At 42.6% G+C, this 19,020-nt stretch overlaps 1 protein-coding gene across 1 annotated transcript; it reads right to left on the bottom strand.

The window, feature by feature from the left end:
• Window positions 1-299: 299 nt before the first annotated feature.
• LOC133158228 (gamma-aminobutyric acid receptor subunit pi) lies at window positions 300-13,410 on the bottom strand. The gene is made up of 9 exons (XM_061285262.1): window positions 13,358-13,410; window positions 7,355-7,467; window positions 6,616-6,683; window positions 5,242-5,459; window positions 3,992-4,074; window positions 2,399-2,536; window positions 2,062-2,214; window positions 963-1,153; window positions 300-767 (listed from the first exon to the last, which is right to left on the bottom strand). The coding sequence occupies exons 1-9, from the start codon at window positions 13,408-13,410 to the stop codon at window positions 408-410; spliced, it is 1,377 nt and encodes a 458-aa protein (XP_061141246.1). The 3' UTR covers window positions 300-407.
• Between the last annotated feature and the right edge of the window lie 5,610 nt (window positions 13,411-19,020).

Raw genomic sequence — 19,020 nt, 5'->3', positions numbered from 1 at the left:
TTAAAACACATCTGCTTTCTTTTGATTTCTGCCACTGTCCATCCGTTTGGCCTAGATTGATTCAAGACGTGAACCTTCAGGCAGAAAAGGATCAGGAAATATTATCGGGTAAAAGCCAACTGTCCTTTTAGCCTTTCACAGCACCGCCGGACATCAAATCAAAATTCAAAAAAATGAATTTGCCACCAACCAACTTATTTCACATCAAGCTTTTCGGCGTATCGGACCTCACTTGTCAGCATCAAGTAGGCAAAAACAGAGGTGTTGAATTAAAACACTTTTGTTCTGCTCAGAAAAAAAAAAACATTCTTGTTTCATTATCTTCATCATTCTGTTGCTGCTTCGAAATCCAGTCAAATCTCACCTCAGAACCACACGGACCGTCAAATCAACTTCCTGCCTAACGACTAAAAGTACAAATAATACGTCCAGTAAAGAAGATTAACGAGAACAAACGAGAGGGGGAAAGTGACTCTTGAGTAGTTGTCTATGTAGTGTGGATTTTCGATGTGACAACAGCTTATGAAACTGAGAAGTTTACGAAGGGTGGCCAGAACCACGAGACAGCGGTTGGGGGGTTCTGGAGGGGAAGCCTCAGGCTTGGGCTCGCTGCCTGTCAGGCTGGAGGGGTCGACCGCCAGTTCGCTGGAGGCGGCTGCGGGACCTGCGTCGGGTTCCTTGCGTCTCTTGGTCCTGTCAGAGTGGCTGGAGATGGTGGTGACGATGCCGTTCATTTCGTCGTCAAAGGTATGCATTTGGTGGCCGTACTGCGGAGCAAACGTTCAACGACAATGTTAGCTGCGCCAGGAACCAGAATATTTTGGACTTGACTTCCTCTGAGCTTTTGAATAAATAATACAGCCCATTTTTGAAAAATCCAGAGGAAGGAATCCAGAAACATTGTCCAGTCAGTGAGCAAAGAGATACCACAGCAGGACAGAATAATAAGAGGAGGATCTCACCATGAGCATGTGCGAGTCACCGTAAGTGAGGGTGCAGAAATGAGCCACAGCATACTCGATGAGGGCTCCAAAGATAAAGCTGAAGCAGATTCCTAAGTACACGTCAATGGCCTTGATGAAACAGTTGGCGTTGGGGAGCGACGTGCGAGCTCCCATCATCAGAGTGGTCATTGTCAGCACCGTTGTCACTCCTGGCATGGAACACATACGCAGTGCGCATTCTTTTTCATTTAAAGCAGGGTCATGACAATTTCAAGAGGATTTTCCGGGAAAGCGGCCATTAAAGCTAGCTCGGTGAGCTCAATTGCAAAGTACGGTAATGATGGGATTGTCCCTAATCTAGGCTGTGAATAAACACTACTCTGTCATTTGAAAGAATGAAACAAACAATTACCGTAAATTCCGGACTATAAGCCGCAACTTTTTTCCAACATTTTGAACCCTGCGGCTTATAGTCAGGTGCGGCTTATATAAGGATTTTTTTCGTGATGACTTGATCACTTTTATACACTGCGGTATCTTGAAGAAAAAAACAACAACAAAAATACTATTTTGAAACACTACTATGGCTGCTGCTTATTCTGGCGGTGTTGCTTGTGACTATTATGAGCTTTAGTAGGAATGCACGCTAGGTGACCTGCGTCAAAGGGCTCTAAACCCTTTGTCACAGGCAATGTTTAGAAAGACATGTTAAAGTATGTTATTAAAACTTTAAAAAGGCTTTCTGTGAACGGTCTTTCTTTGTAAAAAAAACGCGTGTGCACGTGCGGCTTATAGTCCGGTGCGGTTTATATAAGAAAAAAACTAAAATATCCCCCAATTTTAGCTGGTGCGGTTTATAGTCCGGTGCGGCTTATAGTCCGGAATTTACGGTAATTACAAATTCGAAAAAACAACATTGTTTACCATCCGAATATTTTAACTGTGATGTAAACAGATTTTGTTAATAATGTTTGTTTGCATTGTGCAAAATGCAATGTGTTGTTCCTGTGATACCATTTGAAGAGAAGGTTACATTCATCTACATATGCTTAAAATCCCATCATCCGTAATTTAAGCTCGGGATCTGAAAGCTTCGCTCTTTGCGACTGCTACGTACCTATACAAATTCGAGCTGGGACAGAGGACAGGGAAATCCAGAAGGAGACCCAAGAGAGGACCACCAACAGGCTTGATGGAACGTATGTCTCCAGGATGAAGTACAGGATGCTCCTCTTTAGCTCAAAGTGGAAGACCAGCTTGGGGTAGTGGCCTTTCAGACAAAACCATAGAGAAGCTCAAATGTACCAAAACATTTTGGCAAGACATGTGCATGAAATGAAATGTACGGGCCGAAATAAAAACACAAAGAAGCAAAACCAAATGAAGTAGCATCAAATAAATGGCAACAAACTTTGAATACTATACTATGTCATCATTTCTTTCCTCTTACTCACCAGTTTCATAGATAGCCTCTGACACAGAAGTGTAGTGGTCTTCCACTTTATACTGAGCAAGTTGAAGAGTGTCTAGGCCACTGACAGACTCATTTCCTCTGGTCCAGTAGAACATGACATCATTGATATTGTAACCCCCTATGGAACAAGAAACGGATGACTTTTTTTCCAAAATGAATTTTACAAGAGATACGCCACTTCAAATGAATGACTTCCTTTCAACAGAAATAAGCACGCTCGGATATTGTCACGCTCTTCTGCTCAAGTGGATGCGCACAAGTGGATTCTCCTCATGTCCCACAGGAAAGCTGCTATTAATACAAGACCACTACCTTAGCGAATTAACTGTAATTAAGGGATTACAAGATCGACTTGGCATAAAATCCCTCAAGAGCACAAGGAATGGAAAAGTGGCGCACGTGTTAGCCTTACAACATCCAACATTCAAATCATTCTGCTTTCATCACAACACCTGAAATGGATACATTGGGGAAGAACATCACACAAAGCTTTGGAAGATTGTCAGCCACAGTGCAAATGGATGATTTGTATAAAGTTCAAGACCCGTAAGAATTGTTTGCAGAAATGCACCCGTCGTGCAAAGATATGTTATTGTCAAGAACCTCATTGGTGTGCTTCACACATTTTTCACCAGAGGGTGCAAGAGATGGGGGAAGAAAAAAGACTCAGCGCTATAATGTTTTTCCAGTTCACTTTTTTAATTACTCGTCACCCCTCCATGTATTATTTAATGTATTATTGATACGCTAAATAATTGAGAAGAGAAAGTTCAAGATCTATTTCCCTGAGCATTATTGAAGAACTCTACTGTACAATGGATGTGCCTGAAATGGCACACAAGTCAGGATCAAATGGTTACCAATAACCATCACATCTGACATATCTGTTCAAACATTGCTACTAAATATTTGATCACAGAATGCTCCTCCGCCGCCGCCGCACTCTGCTGTCAAGTGATTGTTTTGCATAATCTTAGAAGAAATTCATCTTTGACTACATCTTCACACTGGAAGATATGCAAAACAGAGGAGAATTAGGGCAAAAGAAAGTGAGAGGGAGATGCCAAAATCAAAGTGAAACTTCAAGCAAAAGTGAAAGACAGTGGCAAAGGTGCAGGCAGATATTTAGCTGGGAATTATTGAGACGGCGGAGGAGGGAGCCATCATCCTTTCAGCGCCAACCTCGGGATGTCGTCGTGTCAGTTAAGGGGGATTGCAGCCCCTTCATTTTGGCATGATGGCTTGTTTGGCTTTTGGCAGGGACCACGATGGGCTAAGCCTCCATGGCTGACTGTCATTTAAAAGGCAGCAGCAGCAGATCAGCAATGACAGCGGATCACCGAGGGTGGCAAAAAGCGCACAGGGGATTGTTTGTTTCTCGAGTCATGGTCTTTTCGTAACATGATTTCCCTGCTGCCTTCCTGATACATATGAAATGATTTGTGGGAGAGGGGAAAAAAAATAAAGACAGATTTGACCACGGGGTCATCAACCTTTTTGAAATGTAGCGAGAGCTCATTCTTGGGTTGCTCTTCTTAAAACACTTGGCAAAAGAGAAACATGAGGTTCTTACAGCTCTCCAGTTGCAGTGTGCAGGTTTGCTTGTCCATGGGATACTTGGTCAAATCCATGTTACAGGCCACAGTGGTGGTAATTCTGCGGGACATAAATGTAGCAATTCATTTGAGAACAGCAGATGGCGATTTGATTGTTGTTGTTTTTTCCAATCCATTCAGATATCCAGACACACTCTGCTCTTTTTCATTTGTGTTTGCAGCCTTTTTGACGGAGTCTCCTGTGTTTAATGATTGCTCAGTTGTGTCTTTTTACTCCGGCCGTAATGCCGCAAGTCGGACCAACAAGCTGATGCCACCATCAAACACGCATAACGCGAGAACATGAAAAGTGATGCAAGATGAAGTCTATATTTGAAGTGCTGTTAAATCAGGATTTGTATATGAAGGCGTACGCATTGCACAGCATGCAGCAATAATTCCTGCAATGAAGAGGCAAGTGTGTAGCTACATACGGTTCTTCTTGGAGAGTCATGATGAGTTCTGTCTTATTGCTTTTTGGGCTCTGGACAAATCCTTAAACCGTGATGCAATTAATAGCTGTTCATTCTGAACACAGTTCAATTGCCCAAATCAAGCTTAACTCTAATGGATCATGAAATCCCCTTGACATTCCTTCATGAAATCTCTCCTCTCAACCACTTGACTGTATGTACGTACATCTCAGTGCTTTCTCACGTTGTCCCTAAGGCGAGCACTGAAACATGTACGAAAGGCTGACATTTCTCGTTTCTTACCATCTCTTTTCTCAGCCCCAATTCCTCCTCTTCTGATGGTGTTTTTAGTCTAGCTCTCTAAACACCATCTCGCTTAACATTTTGGTCTCGGTGGACCAAGAACATTTAGAGCACTCATTGCAAATGAAATCGATTAAAAAAAAAATAACACTGCGCGTGTTGGCAACACAACAAACTCCTCACAGTAGTCTGCCATCCATAGAGATGTGCTCCTGCAGACTGAATTGAGTGGTACAACCCAATTCAATTGGACCACAACAAGATCTTGCCCTCCATTTATTCTCTGCTAGTTGCAAAACTGAGTCGAGAGGTATCCCGTCGGAATTTTCCTCTCTTCTGCCACTCGACAAATGACTGCGCTTCTTCGATCCATTGGTAGCGGTATTGACTCCCTCTTCTGCAATTATGTAGTCAAGCCATATACCAATTTGTTCTCCATCACCCTGATGACATTCCATTATTTAGCAAAGCAGAGAAAGCAATAAACTGCACAGTTGCGTTCATGATCTGACCTCAGCGCATAAAGGACGGTCCCATTTGGAAAGATGCGAATCAGTCGGTTCTCCACAGTGATGTCATGAAGGAAAGACTTCTTGGAGTCCACGATGAAAGTGTCAGGGACCCAGAGGAGCTCCACAAGCCGTCCGTCAAGGCTCAGGCTCTTGTTGCCTTCAAACACCAATCGCTCGTCCGTCCAGCGCTGCCGAAGGAATATGGTGGCTGTGTAGTCCTACGAGATTGAGGTCAAAAGGTTAGAACAAAGCTAATGGACTATTTAACTGGCCATGTCCAAAATATGCTGACAGATCAGCACTGATTTCGCTAACTATGACATTCCTGCGTAGTTAGAGGGCGTTTTTTTTGCTGCGATGGATATTGGTGGCATCACGTCCCTGAGCTGTTGAAATGCGGCAAGTCAGCAAGTTAGCTTCGACGTTTGAGAGAACACAGCGGGGTGTGCGCGTCACAAATTGTGTGTCGCTGTGCGTGTGGCCATACTGCGAGTCTTGTTCTTTTGATAGGTGTTAATGACCTTGGAGCTTCCGACTGCGTTTGTTCATCGTCCATCAAAGGCGTGCTTGCTAACGTGAGTAAGCAAGAGCAAATGCTCGGGTAATTGTTTTCCATTCATCAGTGAAACTTCCGGAGGGCTTGACAGCAAGCAGGACGGCAAACCCGACGAGGTGTGACACCTTGTCGCGTTTACTCCATTCATCGAAGGCTATGATGAGTCCGTTTTGTTTTTAAAGGTCAGGTACACAGCGGCAACAATTACAGAACACAGTTGAATTGCGTTACCGACATCTGGACCACGACTGATATTCCCATCGGACGATTCGCCACAAAGGTTTAAAGTAAGCACATGCAATGAGATCATAAAGATAGTAAATGCCCTGAAAAAAAAAAAAAATTCTTTACTGCGTTAGTATCGATGAGTACTGTATGTATCTGTATCGTGCTCGCGCAATATATATATATATCTTCCATTGGAGTACACATCTGCTGTATTGATTTGATCAAGTTGTTGACTGTGGTTTGCGCCTAGATTGTCCATTCAAAGATACTGAAGATTGGCAGAAATTGAATCACAAACTTGCTAAGTCGTGTGGAATGCTTCAGAGACCAAAACATCAGTTTCATGATCTTGGAGGATTTCCCAAGTCGCGGACTGGCATGCTCTGTGTTTGTGACATTTGTTGGATGTACGCCTAACTCAGAAAATGAATCTTGGAAGGACTTGGACTAACTTACTTCTGTCCTGGGTGGACATCGCTCTGGTTCTTAGAACAGATACGATAACTTCAATTTTTGTGACGCTCCGTTGCGCATAAAAGTTCACATTTGGAGTCGGCTTTTCTTGGCCAGGCGGAAAAAAACACTCTTACCATATTGATCTCTGAAATGGTGTCAATACTAGCAATGTCCAAGCTCATACCAACAGTCACAGGACCATCTAGAAAAAAAGAAAATCGAAAAATAATAGATGCAATAGGTCCAGGGGGATTGTGGGATTACACACTAGGTCATGTCATCAAGAGTTCAATCATGCATTGTGTTGAATAGTCGAGTGGTGATCAGCGAAGCCCTAATATTGAATGGCATCATCAACTATGCTTTGTTAACATGCCAATTAGAAACATCTTTGCTGTAATGTGTTTGTTCATTATTCCTTGTTATAATCAAGTTTAATGAGGCTCCTACCGACAAAAAAGAACAACAGTCCAAATTTGATACAAATGTGGATTAATAGCTATGCTGATGAAGAATGGTTTTAGTAAATATTCCTGTCAATCATATGCATAATACTGCACATTGTCATCCATCTCCACAATGGAGGGTTATGACTTCTCAAGTCCACTTTTCTCTTGGGCACGGCAAAAAGCAAACTGTTGCTTTTTGTAGCCTTCTTCCCATTTTGACCTTGCCACAATCATACTGATACACGTGAAGCAAACTCATTTCATTTGTTGAGTGTGTTGGAGTCTTTGACTAAAATGACATTGAAATCAATGAGGAAGAATTTCGATATGACAAATCTCACACAATCTCGGACGGAATCAGTAGACAGTAGGATGGTCCTCGCTGTCAAAAGGTGAGTACTGCGTGTGGATGCAATTTCCTTACTGTCAAAGAAAGGCCTCAGGTACTTGTTATAGCCTTTCATCAGCTTTTGAATGGTTGGAGGCAAAATTTCACCTTCCTTCATTTCTGCATTGAGCATGGAGCTTTCCAGCAACCTGAGGAGGAGGATGAAAAGAAGGAAAACTGGGAGAAAAGAAAAGGTCAATTCCCTGATACTGTGACGTATCCATTTCGTTCTGGTCAAACACTTGCTGAGGGAGGCGGAAATTGAGACAAATGGGATTTTCCGTTCAAAATAAACATGCAGCTTACATGAAAACTTGTTTAATTATTTTGGAGTCACTTATCATATTTTATGCTCTCCGCACTTGCTTGCATTTTAATTGGCGGCGTTCAATATAGTATTTTGCCGAAAGGCTCATTGGGAGTGTGGGAAGACCATTAAATATTAGATTGTAATTGTGATATGATTCGGCCCACTTTCCCAATCTTTCGCTTAATTGTGTGTTTGTATAGAAACTGGGAACTGGAGAATATAGGAGCTTTTACATGTCATGATAGAACACTAGAGGAGAAGTGGGACAGAACTGGTTCTTCCTCCTCATTCCCATCTCTCACTATTCCACAATGGCAAAATTGGTCACGGCAAAAATATGATGGCACCAGCGTCAAAAATACACTCGAGAATTGGAGACAAGCCTCCACGGAGAGCGCACGCATGATTTATTTGACAATAGCACCCAGTTGAGGAAGTCTCAAGCGGCACATGGCATGAGCTTTGTCTTTTTCACGTAGGTGGATGAGAAGAAAACCAGATCCAAACTAAAACCTCTTGTCCATGTTGTTGTTTTGGCTTTCTTTATTGTTAACAAGGCAAACAATGTTACGCAGAGGTGTACTTGGAACAAATGTATAGCCAAATAACACTATTTACTGTATAGTTGGGGTGTTTGGGTGCAACAAATGTTCTTCTTCCTCGAGGTGAATCATTGAGAAGCACCGGTTTAATGCAACAAATGAAATATACTGCATTTAAAGAAAATTGGGGTAGAAATGCAGTAGTGCAGTACTGTAGTTGACAATGAAATGAACTACAGAGAGCAAATGATGGGTCTTTTTTTTTTTTTCCCTGAACCGAGTCATTTTACATCTGCGGCGGCACCATGCTAATGATGTTTCACGAGTCTACCGTGAGCAGTAACGTTTTATATGCTAAGCTTTGCTGCGCAAACCTTGTCGGGTGAGTCAGACAGCCACTGTTAATAGGGCTCTAGATTTGCAATACAGCATATCAAAGCCTCGGATAAATCCTTAATTAACATCAAATACCTTTTAACCACACAGTTATGGATAAAAGCAATTTGCATCATTTCCATTTGGAAAATCATGCAATAAACAACAGGTCCAAAATCTGCCTGGTGCTTGTCCTACTTGAAAAAGCCCCATGTGGCATCCAAGTGGAAGTGGTGCTGAAGCTGACAAGCATCCTCACAAATAAATGAAAGTGAAGTTCAGCTTTCAGAGCACCTGACTGTGTCAAATAAGTGGAGACAGCTGGGAAGGTAAAGTTGCTCCCAGCACCCTGTTGCTACGCTGCACCAAGTCTCACTCACATGCCTTGCAGCCTGTTGTTTCAGTCTTGGATGCCGAAGCCATGTTAGTGATGCCGGCCGGTGACAGCGCTCTGCCTCTGGCCCTCCCAATTATCATTCACAATTATGCTTGCCAAGTGCATGAGTGGATTCTTTGTCTAAACACACACACAGACTTTTCATTGAGTTTATCTATTTTGGTGGATAAACATAAAGAAAAGCGCGTGCATCAAACCCTCGGAATCATTGTACAAATGAATTCATTGAACACGTTTGCATTCTTTGTTTCATTTTTATAGGTGCTATTTTTCTATTCCATGTGAATTCTATTTTTGAGCTGCATTTGAAAGCAAAGTCTCCCGAGAGCACATTTTCCCAGGGTGGAATCTGACACACCTGACACACCTGCCCACTGGGCTGCCTATCAAGAATAATAAGATGACACACTGAGTGCCCACAACAGAGCTCAGGGGGCTGAGGCCATGGAAGACAACAATCCTTACTTAAGAAAGAAAGAAAGAAAGAAAGAAAACGACCCTTTGTGTAATATACGTATGCATGATCAAAACGACCCATTCCGTACATCACTCACTAGCTGTGAGAACAGATGGTGCTTAATGCTAGCTGGGGAAAAGATACTGCAGACATGTCAGTTATGGAAAAGGTATTTTGTTGAGCTCCTCCATTTTTCTGAGTAAGTTAGGGAACACTACACTCAGGCAGAAGCAGCAGTAGCACCCTTGTGATTGCGTACAGTACAAATGATACGGAAAACAAATTGATTCTTTTCTGGGTGACCGGTCGGTGCCGATCAATAAGAAGGAAACACAAATAATGGCAGCGCCGTGAATCAAGTAGCTACCAATCAATGTGCAAAAACACACACACGACGACAAAAAAGCGAAAAGCACATTAATGGGCTGCTCACCACTTTCCCCTGAAGAACAATTCATTCACCTATTTATTCTGATTGCTACATACCAAACGAGATCAATAGATGAGCTGAACAAGATCTCAATATATTGTCTAAATCACTTGAAGAATGTATTTCCTCCTTGGAGGTCCTTGACCTCTACTGCCACGTGCAGAATGTGACATTAGAAGCTGGGCTAACTTGCTATACAGAGGTGCCTTGGAATGAAGGTCTCACACCCTGTGACAGAATTTGCCTTTTCAGATACGGTTTCATGACAACCTCTGGAAAGACCTCCCAACAAACACGCTCATCTTTCCCAATCTTCATTCAATTCAAAGGAAGCATCAGTCCAGGCGGCTCTCGCGCATTTCATAGCACATTAATTGAGATGAACATCGGCTCCCCTGCAGTGAACTGAGTAACGCTCTCCATGGATTTCCTACTCCCCTCCCACTCAGCAATATGCACGAGTCGTAGCGGCTTCCCACACTTCCCTCATTGATTCATGTCATTATCTCACTCCAGCATCCAAAGCATGGCTTCATTTTTAAATTGTTGATGCATTCTGAAGCATTTCAGTGCTGGCAGGGATACCGTTCCGGCAAAGTTTGTTGTTACTCCCAAAACTCTGACTCACTAATACATTTTCATGGGATTTTTTTTACCACTAGATTTATTAAAGCCACGAGTCATATTAGCATAATGTACGCATTTTCTTCCGTACTTGTAACTGAATTAAAAACACGGCTGTAAGACCTGCTTGTTTAATTCAAATGAGTTATTGATCTAAAATGTCCTTCGTTCGCATTGAAATGATTTATTTGAGAAGAACAGCACATTTTTAAAAGGAGATTTATTTCTAGATGAAGCCATTGAATTGTATTTCTTTTCTTTCTGCTGTCGACATGTCACGCATCAAAAAAGTGTAGCGCTGCTTTGTCTATTTGGATGGAGTACTATTTGAATACGCTTACCATATTTTACTAGTCTACAAGAGGCTGCTTATTTGCCAAGTGTCTCCTGACTGGGCTCCATTCTGGTGCTTTGCTGGCTGGCTGTCCATTCTGATCCTGTCCATAGTATAAGAAAATATTGCTGTTTGCCTCTTTCATTGGTTTTTATGAAAACAGCTCCCTCCTATTGTGGTAAAGGGCCGCCAACTGACCGTCCCTGGGATATGCCATTACCTTTCAGAGCACCACTTCTATGCTGCTGTATCCTCAATACCTGCTGAGGCACCAAGCCGGAATAGCAGGACTTCTGGAATGTGAACTGAATGTCAACTGGTTTTAAGCTCAAAGATTGAACTGCTGCCACCTGTGTAGGAACTTGCTAAACTTCCTCTCAAAGCTTTCCATCAACTGCTTTGCTTTTGCGCTGACCAGATTGCTTGGATTTCATTCCTAATAATAATCTAGGACATTGCCTTTGGTCAGCCATCTTTGCGCGTGAGCAAATCAGCAAACTCTGCACCGACCTCCGATTGTAGCAAGCCATGGTGCAATGCGGAGGATATTCTTAAGTCTCGTCATTACTGCCATGATTTCAGGGAGAAGGGCGGAATACTGACTCATAGTAAGAAATCAGGTGAGGGTGGAGAACTTTCTGGCACTGAACCAGTCATATGTCTCAGCAGTTCCAGAAAATGTCTTCACGCCATCTTCAACAAACTTTTTTTTTGACACTATGCATTATCTAAGCCGGCATCAGTGGACTTGCATCCACAGCTAGGAAATGCACTTTTAATTCCATGAACACTGCCAATGTGTTTAATATTTATGGCCAGTGGATTTAGGCATTTGGCTAAAATGAACTATCTTATGTTAAGGATCTGCGGACGCTGTGACTAAACTAACCACTGTAACAAAGCAAAACAGGATTCAGTAGGGAGCATCCTTAGCAATGGCAGCAATTGCATTAATGATGTATTTACCTCAAACTAAGCTTGTGTCACAGTATCATTGAGCTCCAAGGTGCAATTAATGCTACAACTGTAAAAAAGTGCTGCTTTGGCCAAGATAATCAGTTACATGGAAATACTTTGTAGTGTCAATTGTAATCAATTAATATGGGCCTTAGATCTTATTTAAGCTCTTAATAGCTGGATCGTGTCGAAAATGTTCTTTAATAAAGAAACAATAGCACCGCAGGCCTTCAAATGGATTACGTTATACCATGGCGCGCCATTTTTATTTGTTTTTGTTTCTTAGCAATCTTTCAGGCTCCTCTGCCCACATCCAGAACATTTTCTACCTATACTAGTTCATTCATCAAACGAGAACACAAAGAACCCTGTGGTTTGAAGCTTTTAATATAATGGAATAGAGGAACCAAGACTGATCACTTTGGAAGATTAAAATAACTCCCAACAGTGGGAAGATATTGTTCCAGATAGGGAGGGGACCGACAATTAAGACTGATGAATATGCCAAAGAGGCTTCGTTCTGCATTGCTTCAACAATAAATCGAATCGTCAAACCATAGATCCATCCGCAGATAAGTCGCCGTGGGTTTGTAAAATGCTCGTAGATACATTTGCGTTCCACTGGTAGATGGAAACGTATCATTCCTAATAGCACTGTCCAGCCTCTTGATCCCAAGACCAACATGGGTTTGCCGATGAATTGCATAGTACTGTCGCTTAGGTCTCCAGGGTCTTTAGATCAAACAATTACTTCAACTAATAAGGTACGGCCTCAAAGAAAAGTCACTTAAAATGAGCTGTTTCCAAATGATTCAAATGGGGCTACTGACAGAACAATTGATTTTGGAATCTTTCGGTGCTCTTGGATGAGCTCTGAGAGAACATTCAGACAACAATGTTTCCCTGAGAAGTGACAAATGTGGCATCAACCCCATGAGAGCCGTGCTGGTATCGAATCAGGTGTGCTCAACAGCATCATGAAAGCGTTAATGGAATTTTAATGTTCACGCTCTGAAGACTGCAGCTGATTGTCAATGTGGCGGGAGCCTTCACACACAAATGATATGCTCTCCTCTTCTCGCCATTAGTGTCACAGATTCAAATCTGACATGCACTTATTGGGTTAGTATATTCCAGGGGCAGTGCAGGTAGAGCGCAAAGCGCCTTCTTATTGTGCGCATGGCTGGAGTTTTATTTCTTTTCCAATCAGAAATGGCCATTTGCCCCGTTTGTGAGTGTGAAAACAGTAGACTTGCGTCCTAGACAACGAAAGCAACTCTTCTTCTTTCCAATAAGTGTTTGACATTTCGGAAGGAGAAAGGGAACTGCTGGAGCCCATGCAGAAGATCGAAGCTAGCAAAGTACGATTAGTAGGACCAAAATAGGTGATAATAATTATAATGGGTTGATATTTATAAATTGAATATGACCACTAAATTGTGGTCAGATGCACCAGGGGCATGCCCTCAGGTCCGCAGCATGACGCCCGCCGCCTGAAAAACTGGGCACGGAAATCAAGATGCGCCACTTTCAATGCCCTAGTGCACACGCAATAAAATACAGCCCATTGTCTTTCAAGCTAAGAGCCCCAAATTGTATTCCTTCTTTTGTACCTGCTAATGAGGAGCACAGAGAACAGGTTCCCCGCAGATACAAATGGACCCATGGCTGCAGAGGAAGCGAAGAGGCTGCTGAGTGGAGTCTGGGATCTGGAATAAAGAAAACAAACACAGCAGATAATCGCATGACGCAAGACTTGATAGATTGTGTTGCCTTTAAAACCAAGACTCTTTTCCGCATGGAAAAAATTAAATGATGCAAGAAAGTGTTTGTGCTTAACAACACACTTGAAGATCTTCAAAACAAATTCACATGCCGGGCATCACAGACTGCTCAAAATACCGTCAAATATAGTCATTTAGAAGCACTTGTGAAAGAAGGGACTTGCCTCTGGCCGTCTTGTGACCTCAAAAAGCCTCATGACTGTACCTTACACAGCAGTGAGATACGATGGTGACATGCCCTTGGGATATTCTCTATATAGCATAATGACATCTAGTTAATGACTTTCCCTTGTGAAGACTGTGCGCTTCAAAGCCACAGCTAGATACTTGGTTGAAAAGCAAAGAGGAGCAGCACACTTTCCACCATAGTGGGGCTCTTTGTTTTTGTCATCTCTCAGAAGTCCAAGATGAAAGTAATCAGAAAGACTTTGGAGACTTGCACGTTCTACCACTTGGAGAGTGCTGTCGAATGCAAATTCATTGACACTCTATTTCATGTTGAATGGAGGCCAACGCAGGTTACGCAAACATTTACGCTCGCGTTCGTATCAAAAAGCAAGGTAGAGTCTTCAAGGAACAATACGTGCACGTTTTTGCAATGTGGGAAGAAATCGATGTTTTGGTGAATTGGGAAAGCAAGAACTGGCTCCGTTCTCCTATGTGAAGCAGTCGCTTCAAAACTATGAGTTGAACCAGGATCAATTTCTGCACGGGCAGTGACAGAGTGACCACGTGCAACAAAGACCTTCATAGAGTTGGAAAGCTGGATATGACAGAGCGACACAGACAGAAGAACGGAATTAAGAGGTCGGGCGAGCGACAGGTAGCATACAGGTAACAGACAGACAGACAGACAGACAGACAGACAGACAGACAGACAGACAGACAGACAGACAGACAGACAGACAGACAGACAGACAGACAGGTAGCAAACCAGACTAACGGCTTTGCGAGCTTTAAGTAACAGAGTCGATGAGCCGGCAGCAGGTGTCGTAATGAGCAGCAGCTGCGGCCAACTAAACCAGGACGAGAGGAGCAGTGACAGAGAAAGAGAACTGTCCAAGGTCCTGATCCGCCGGGCCAGGCGTAGCTGAGAACAATTGACGGAAGGAGGTGAAGCCAATTTGAAAAAAGGGATGGATTTTTTGAAAATGAACGAATGATTCAAATCTGATATACTATTTCCTTGAACTGAGCGAGGTATGTATGTGCTCAACCGTGAGCGAGTTTCCCCAGTTTTGCATCGCAGCGGCTGCAAAAATCAATGTGGCCGAGGCTGTAAATAGTGTGGGAGACAGTGACATTAGCTTTGGGGAAACCTTTACAAAGCCTGACACCTAGTTTCAAATCAATATTTGGCAATAGCAAATGAATTAGCCGCCGCCTTCACTCAAAGATGAGAACGATACAAATATGCATTTGTTCTCATTTCACACTATGAGCACAAATACAATGAAGTCTACAACCAGCTGTATACAATGGAACACCTCATCAGGATAATAAATCCATCCATTTTCTACGCTGCTAGTCTAGGGTCCAAATAGATAAACAACCTTTATGGTCCAGTCATATTATTTGAAGTTCAAGCATGGTCGTTATGGCTGAACTGTTCCATTGAATGTGACCCCGATAGTTTGAAAACAATCTAGCCATTGTGATGGTCGCCATGGGAACATGTGACAAAGGACAAACCGCCATCTGCTCATTTTCAAGTATGCTGGTGTTTTAAAAGTGGGAGTCTTCCAAAATGATGCATATCATCTGTGGGCATTTTGATTTAAAGCAGACTTGAAAAGGGCATAAAGAAATATAAAAATATATGTCAGCCAGAATTGAGTCACTCATATTCCTTTGTCATGTATATGAGTCACATCTGGCCTCAAAATATTATACACCACTCCGTTACTGTCATTTGCAAGTTCCAAATGAATCCCAGAGTGAGTGCGTTAAATGGCTCGGAGTACAAATGATGAAATAATGGCTGCGCTTCACCAATTTGGGATTCGACTGAAGCCACGCCACAATGCCAAATGCATGCACGGCATAATTAGTCTGGCAACCATCAACCAAAGACGCAGACGATGAGAAACAAGATGAGCTGGTCTAGTGAAGACAGGATTTCATGCAGGCATGATTCACCACTTGGTCTGTAGTGGAGTGCCAGAGTCCAATCCTATAGGACATATGTGGAGACTCGCGACATATTGTGTGGGCAGCATCAATCCCGCAAAGACTGAATTAAACCGTTTTTTGTTTTTTTTACTCACTTTGCATTCATTCGCTTCCAACCACTGACAAAGGATGATGCATTGCACTCACCCTTAATCAAAAGAGACATTATTTTTTTTAAAAAGCTTCTCAGCATCCCCATATCTAAGCTTTGGACACATTTCTTTGACACGTAATCCTTGAAAACGAAAGCCCCCCGGGGAGAGCTTTTTCTCTGAAGAAGAATCTGGACACTTTGACATTTTTGAATTGGACAATAGCCCTTGTGATGCATGCAGCTCTACTTCAAACAAACCTGCAGTGTCCTCCTACAGGATGATTTCACTGCATGCAAGTGTCTGAAAGTGAATGCTGCCTGATGACATCACTCATGTGCTTGTTGTGATTCGGCGCTCCCCATTTAGCATTTTACAAGTTGAGGTCAAGACGACAGTCAACAGGCAGTCAACAGGCAGCTTAGGTCTAGATTGGAATCCAGATCTCAACTATGTCTTGAAGTAAAGAAATGAATTGGCGGATAAAAGACTCACACATGATGTTTATGCTACAAGTGTTTGCTTTGGGCAGCAATTTGAAATCAAACGAATAGGAAAGGGACATATTTTCAACATTCTCACGGTTTTTGAAAATCCATTTTCATTGTTTTGCCTTTACTGTGATATAAGTTTTGGTCTTTTCTTGGTCTTAATGAGTTCTCTTGTCAGGCAATTATCGTCTTGGTCTCTGATAGTGTGCTCCTTGATACATTGTCAACTTCTTTTTCATTCCTGTCAACAATGTGTGTGTGTTCATTTGTTCCAAGTGCCCTCCCTCCGTCCCTCCCTCGCTCCATCTAAAAGAAGGAACAACAACAACAGCACTTGCAGCTCTGGAGTAGTGATGATAACACTTTCATTTGCCACACAACTCTATTTATGTAAATCACATTCCTCTACCCTCCAGTGGCGGTTTGTAATGGTTGGCCTGCATTGTGAGATGTGAACGCTGGCAGCTGGCACTTGAGAACCAAAAAGTCCACCAATTAAGTATGCTTTGCAACCTGGCTTTGCTCCAAAGATGAAAGGCAATAGGAGTGTTAGCCTACAAATGTTTTGTCAAATTAGAGGAGACCTTAGAGAATGGCAGTATAATGCTTTCACGGGATTTTCAGCATTATTGCTTTGCATTTGGTCATTACAGCAGAGTTTCTCTGGATTATTTCACGTGTCATTGAACCTGCTGACAGTATCGATCAACAAATCCATTTGCTTGTATTCTTGTTCAAATGGCAATTTATTTCAGAGTATGGCAGAGATTGCAGCATTGAGCACATTGAGGCTTCATCCCTGCCTGACCTTCAACTTGTGTTAAAGGTTGCTTAAATCTAACCCCTATCCCAGATGGAACATTTTATTTCTCCTGAGTCCAAAGCCAAAGAAATCAATAAACGATGAAGAAACACAAGGTTACATAAAAAAAAAAAAAACTCAGTCCTACAACAATCACATTTGACACCAAGAAATGTGCATATACGAGAGAGAAATAATTCAACCAATTAAAGCTGAGGCATGCGCTCCTGACGACAGAGGACTATTTGACTATAAATGAAGTTTTAAAAATCGCTCGCATCCTTCAAAGTTGCGACTTCAGATCCCTGCCGATGCGCATCAGCGCGCTGAAGAGAAAAGCGGCGCACGGAAATAGAATGAAGAAAAAGATTGCACCGAAAAGAGAGGAGAAAATATGACACTCGAGAAGTTATAGCACCAATTTTACGCGCGCGGGGTCAAAGAGGAAATGTACCTGAAAGTGCCCGTCGCTGCGATGTCACATATTAGCGCATCCTTGATGACTGACTTGCGCCATCCGCAATGGCAGACATTCCCTTCTTGTCTGCGTCCTTGCAGTTAGAGTTCGACACCTGCTGCTCACGCGAAGAGGACAGAACAATCGCGTGTGCTCACTCAGCACATTGCCATATCACTTATGGGCTGGTTGGATGGCTGGCGGGCTGGCTGGCTGGCTGGCTCGCTGGACGTGCTTCTGCGCAATGACGCACACCGCCAGCAGATGTGGAGTCGACTTCCCAAAAAATGAAATCTCAAATCTGATTCGTTGACGACCACTGTACGTTGTCCTTCCTTGCTGCGCTCTGTGGGTTGGACAAAAAAAAAATCAAAAGAAGAAAAAGAAAAGAAACACACGCATGTCCTGATCAAATGACAAGTGACAAGAAATAATATTAATTCCATGCACTCACAAGGGTTCCCATCAGCTAAATGAACTCTAATTGTAGCCTGAATGAAATGGGTATCGGCACCCAACATGCACGCCGTGTCGTCTATTTTGGTTCTTTGAAGAACCCAAGTGACAGTAATCCTGTCAGTGCAAATTTAACGCTTGCTTGGAAGCAGCACCTGCAGGCTATTATGCTTTCTAATCGACCACGTTGGGAACAGTCTGCTTTCAAAAAAAAAAAAAAATCAGCAAAATATTCCAAGACTCAGGATGAGGTTTAACATTTTTCCTGCAACCTCACCTTGTTTTCTTCCAAGATGCACCTAGAAGACATCAACATGTCCAGAGGTCAGCCACACTCCTGCAGCTGTGCTGTTCCTAAGTTAGCTCAAGTGCGCCGGCTACAATTGTTGAAGCTCAGTCGATAAGGCAGGAATAGTGCCAAAGTGCCACCATCCATGTGGGGGAGCATTTGCTCATGAGCAGGATGTTGAAAAAGCTTCCACCTTCAGGGAGGCCGCTCTGTAGCTGACCTCTGATCTGTCCCTGAATTGGGAAGGAGGGAGGGATTATGTAAGGAAAATAGAGTCATGCCGTATGTAGGCCTACTACATTTGCTTGTGGATCCAAGATAGGAACAAGGTGTAGCAAAAGTTCATTTGAAAAGGAGTGCAGGGATGATGTAATATTCCTATTTATTTCACCCCTCTGCAACTCTTCACTCATTTGCATTCAAGTTGCCTTGAGGTACAGCGACTCGCAAAAGGTCGAATGTGTGCACACGTAACATGCAGATTTAACGTTTTGATTTTTAATTTGGTAGCCACTTTACACTCATCATCACTCTTAGCCATATTTTTTCTTTGTGCGTTCATTCCTAATAAACTTTCACTTTGATTAAATTATAAAAAACTAAAAGGTGTTGTGAAGACATTTTTTGTGAATTTTGATGTCACCTTCTTGACCTTCGCTTTTGTTTATGACATTAACACATGACATTTTTATAATACCAACCAACAATGCTGCATATATTAAACTTCTACACC

This window comes from Syngnathus typhle, linkage group LG8 (assembly GCF_033458585.1).
Source record: "Syngnathus typhle isolate RoL2023-S1 ecotype Sweden linkage group LG8, RoL_Styp_1.0, whole genome shotgun sequence".
NCBI lineage: Eukaryota > Metazoa > Chordata > Actinopteri > Syngnathiformes > Syngnathidae > Syngnathus > Syngnathus typhle.
Note: the sequence above shows the minus strand (reverse complement) of the source record. Positions and strands in the feature narration are given on the sequence as shown.

What these genes read in the sequence shown, in the direction of transcription:
- LOC133158228 (XM_061285262.1), bottom strand. Translation starts at nt 13,410, where the DNA reads ATGGGTCCATTTGTATCTGCGGGGAACCTGTTCTCTGTGCTCCTCATT. An exon ending in TCTGTGCTCCTCATTAGCAG is followed by an intron (nt 7,468 to 13,357) that starts GTACAAAAGAAG and finishes CCTCCTCCTCAG; the next exon opens with GTTGCTGGAAAGCTCCATGC. An exon ending in CCTGAGGCCTTTCTTTGACA is followed by an intron (nt 6,684 to 7,354) that starts GTAAGGAAATTG and finishes CTTTTTTTCTAG; the next exon opens with ATGGTCCTGTGACTGTTGGT.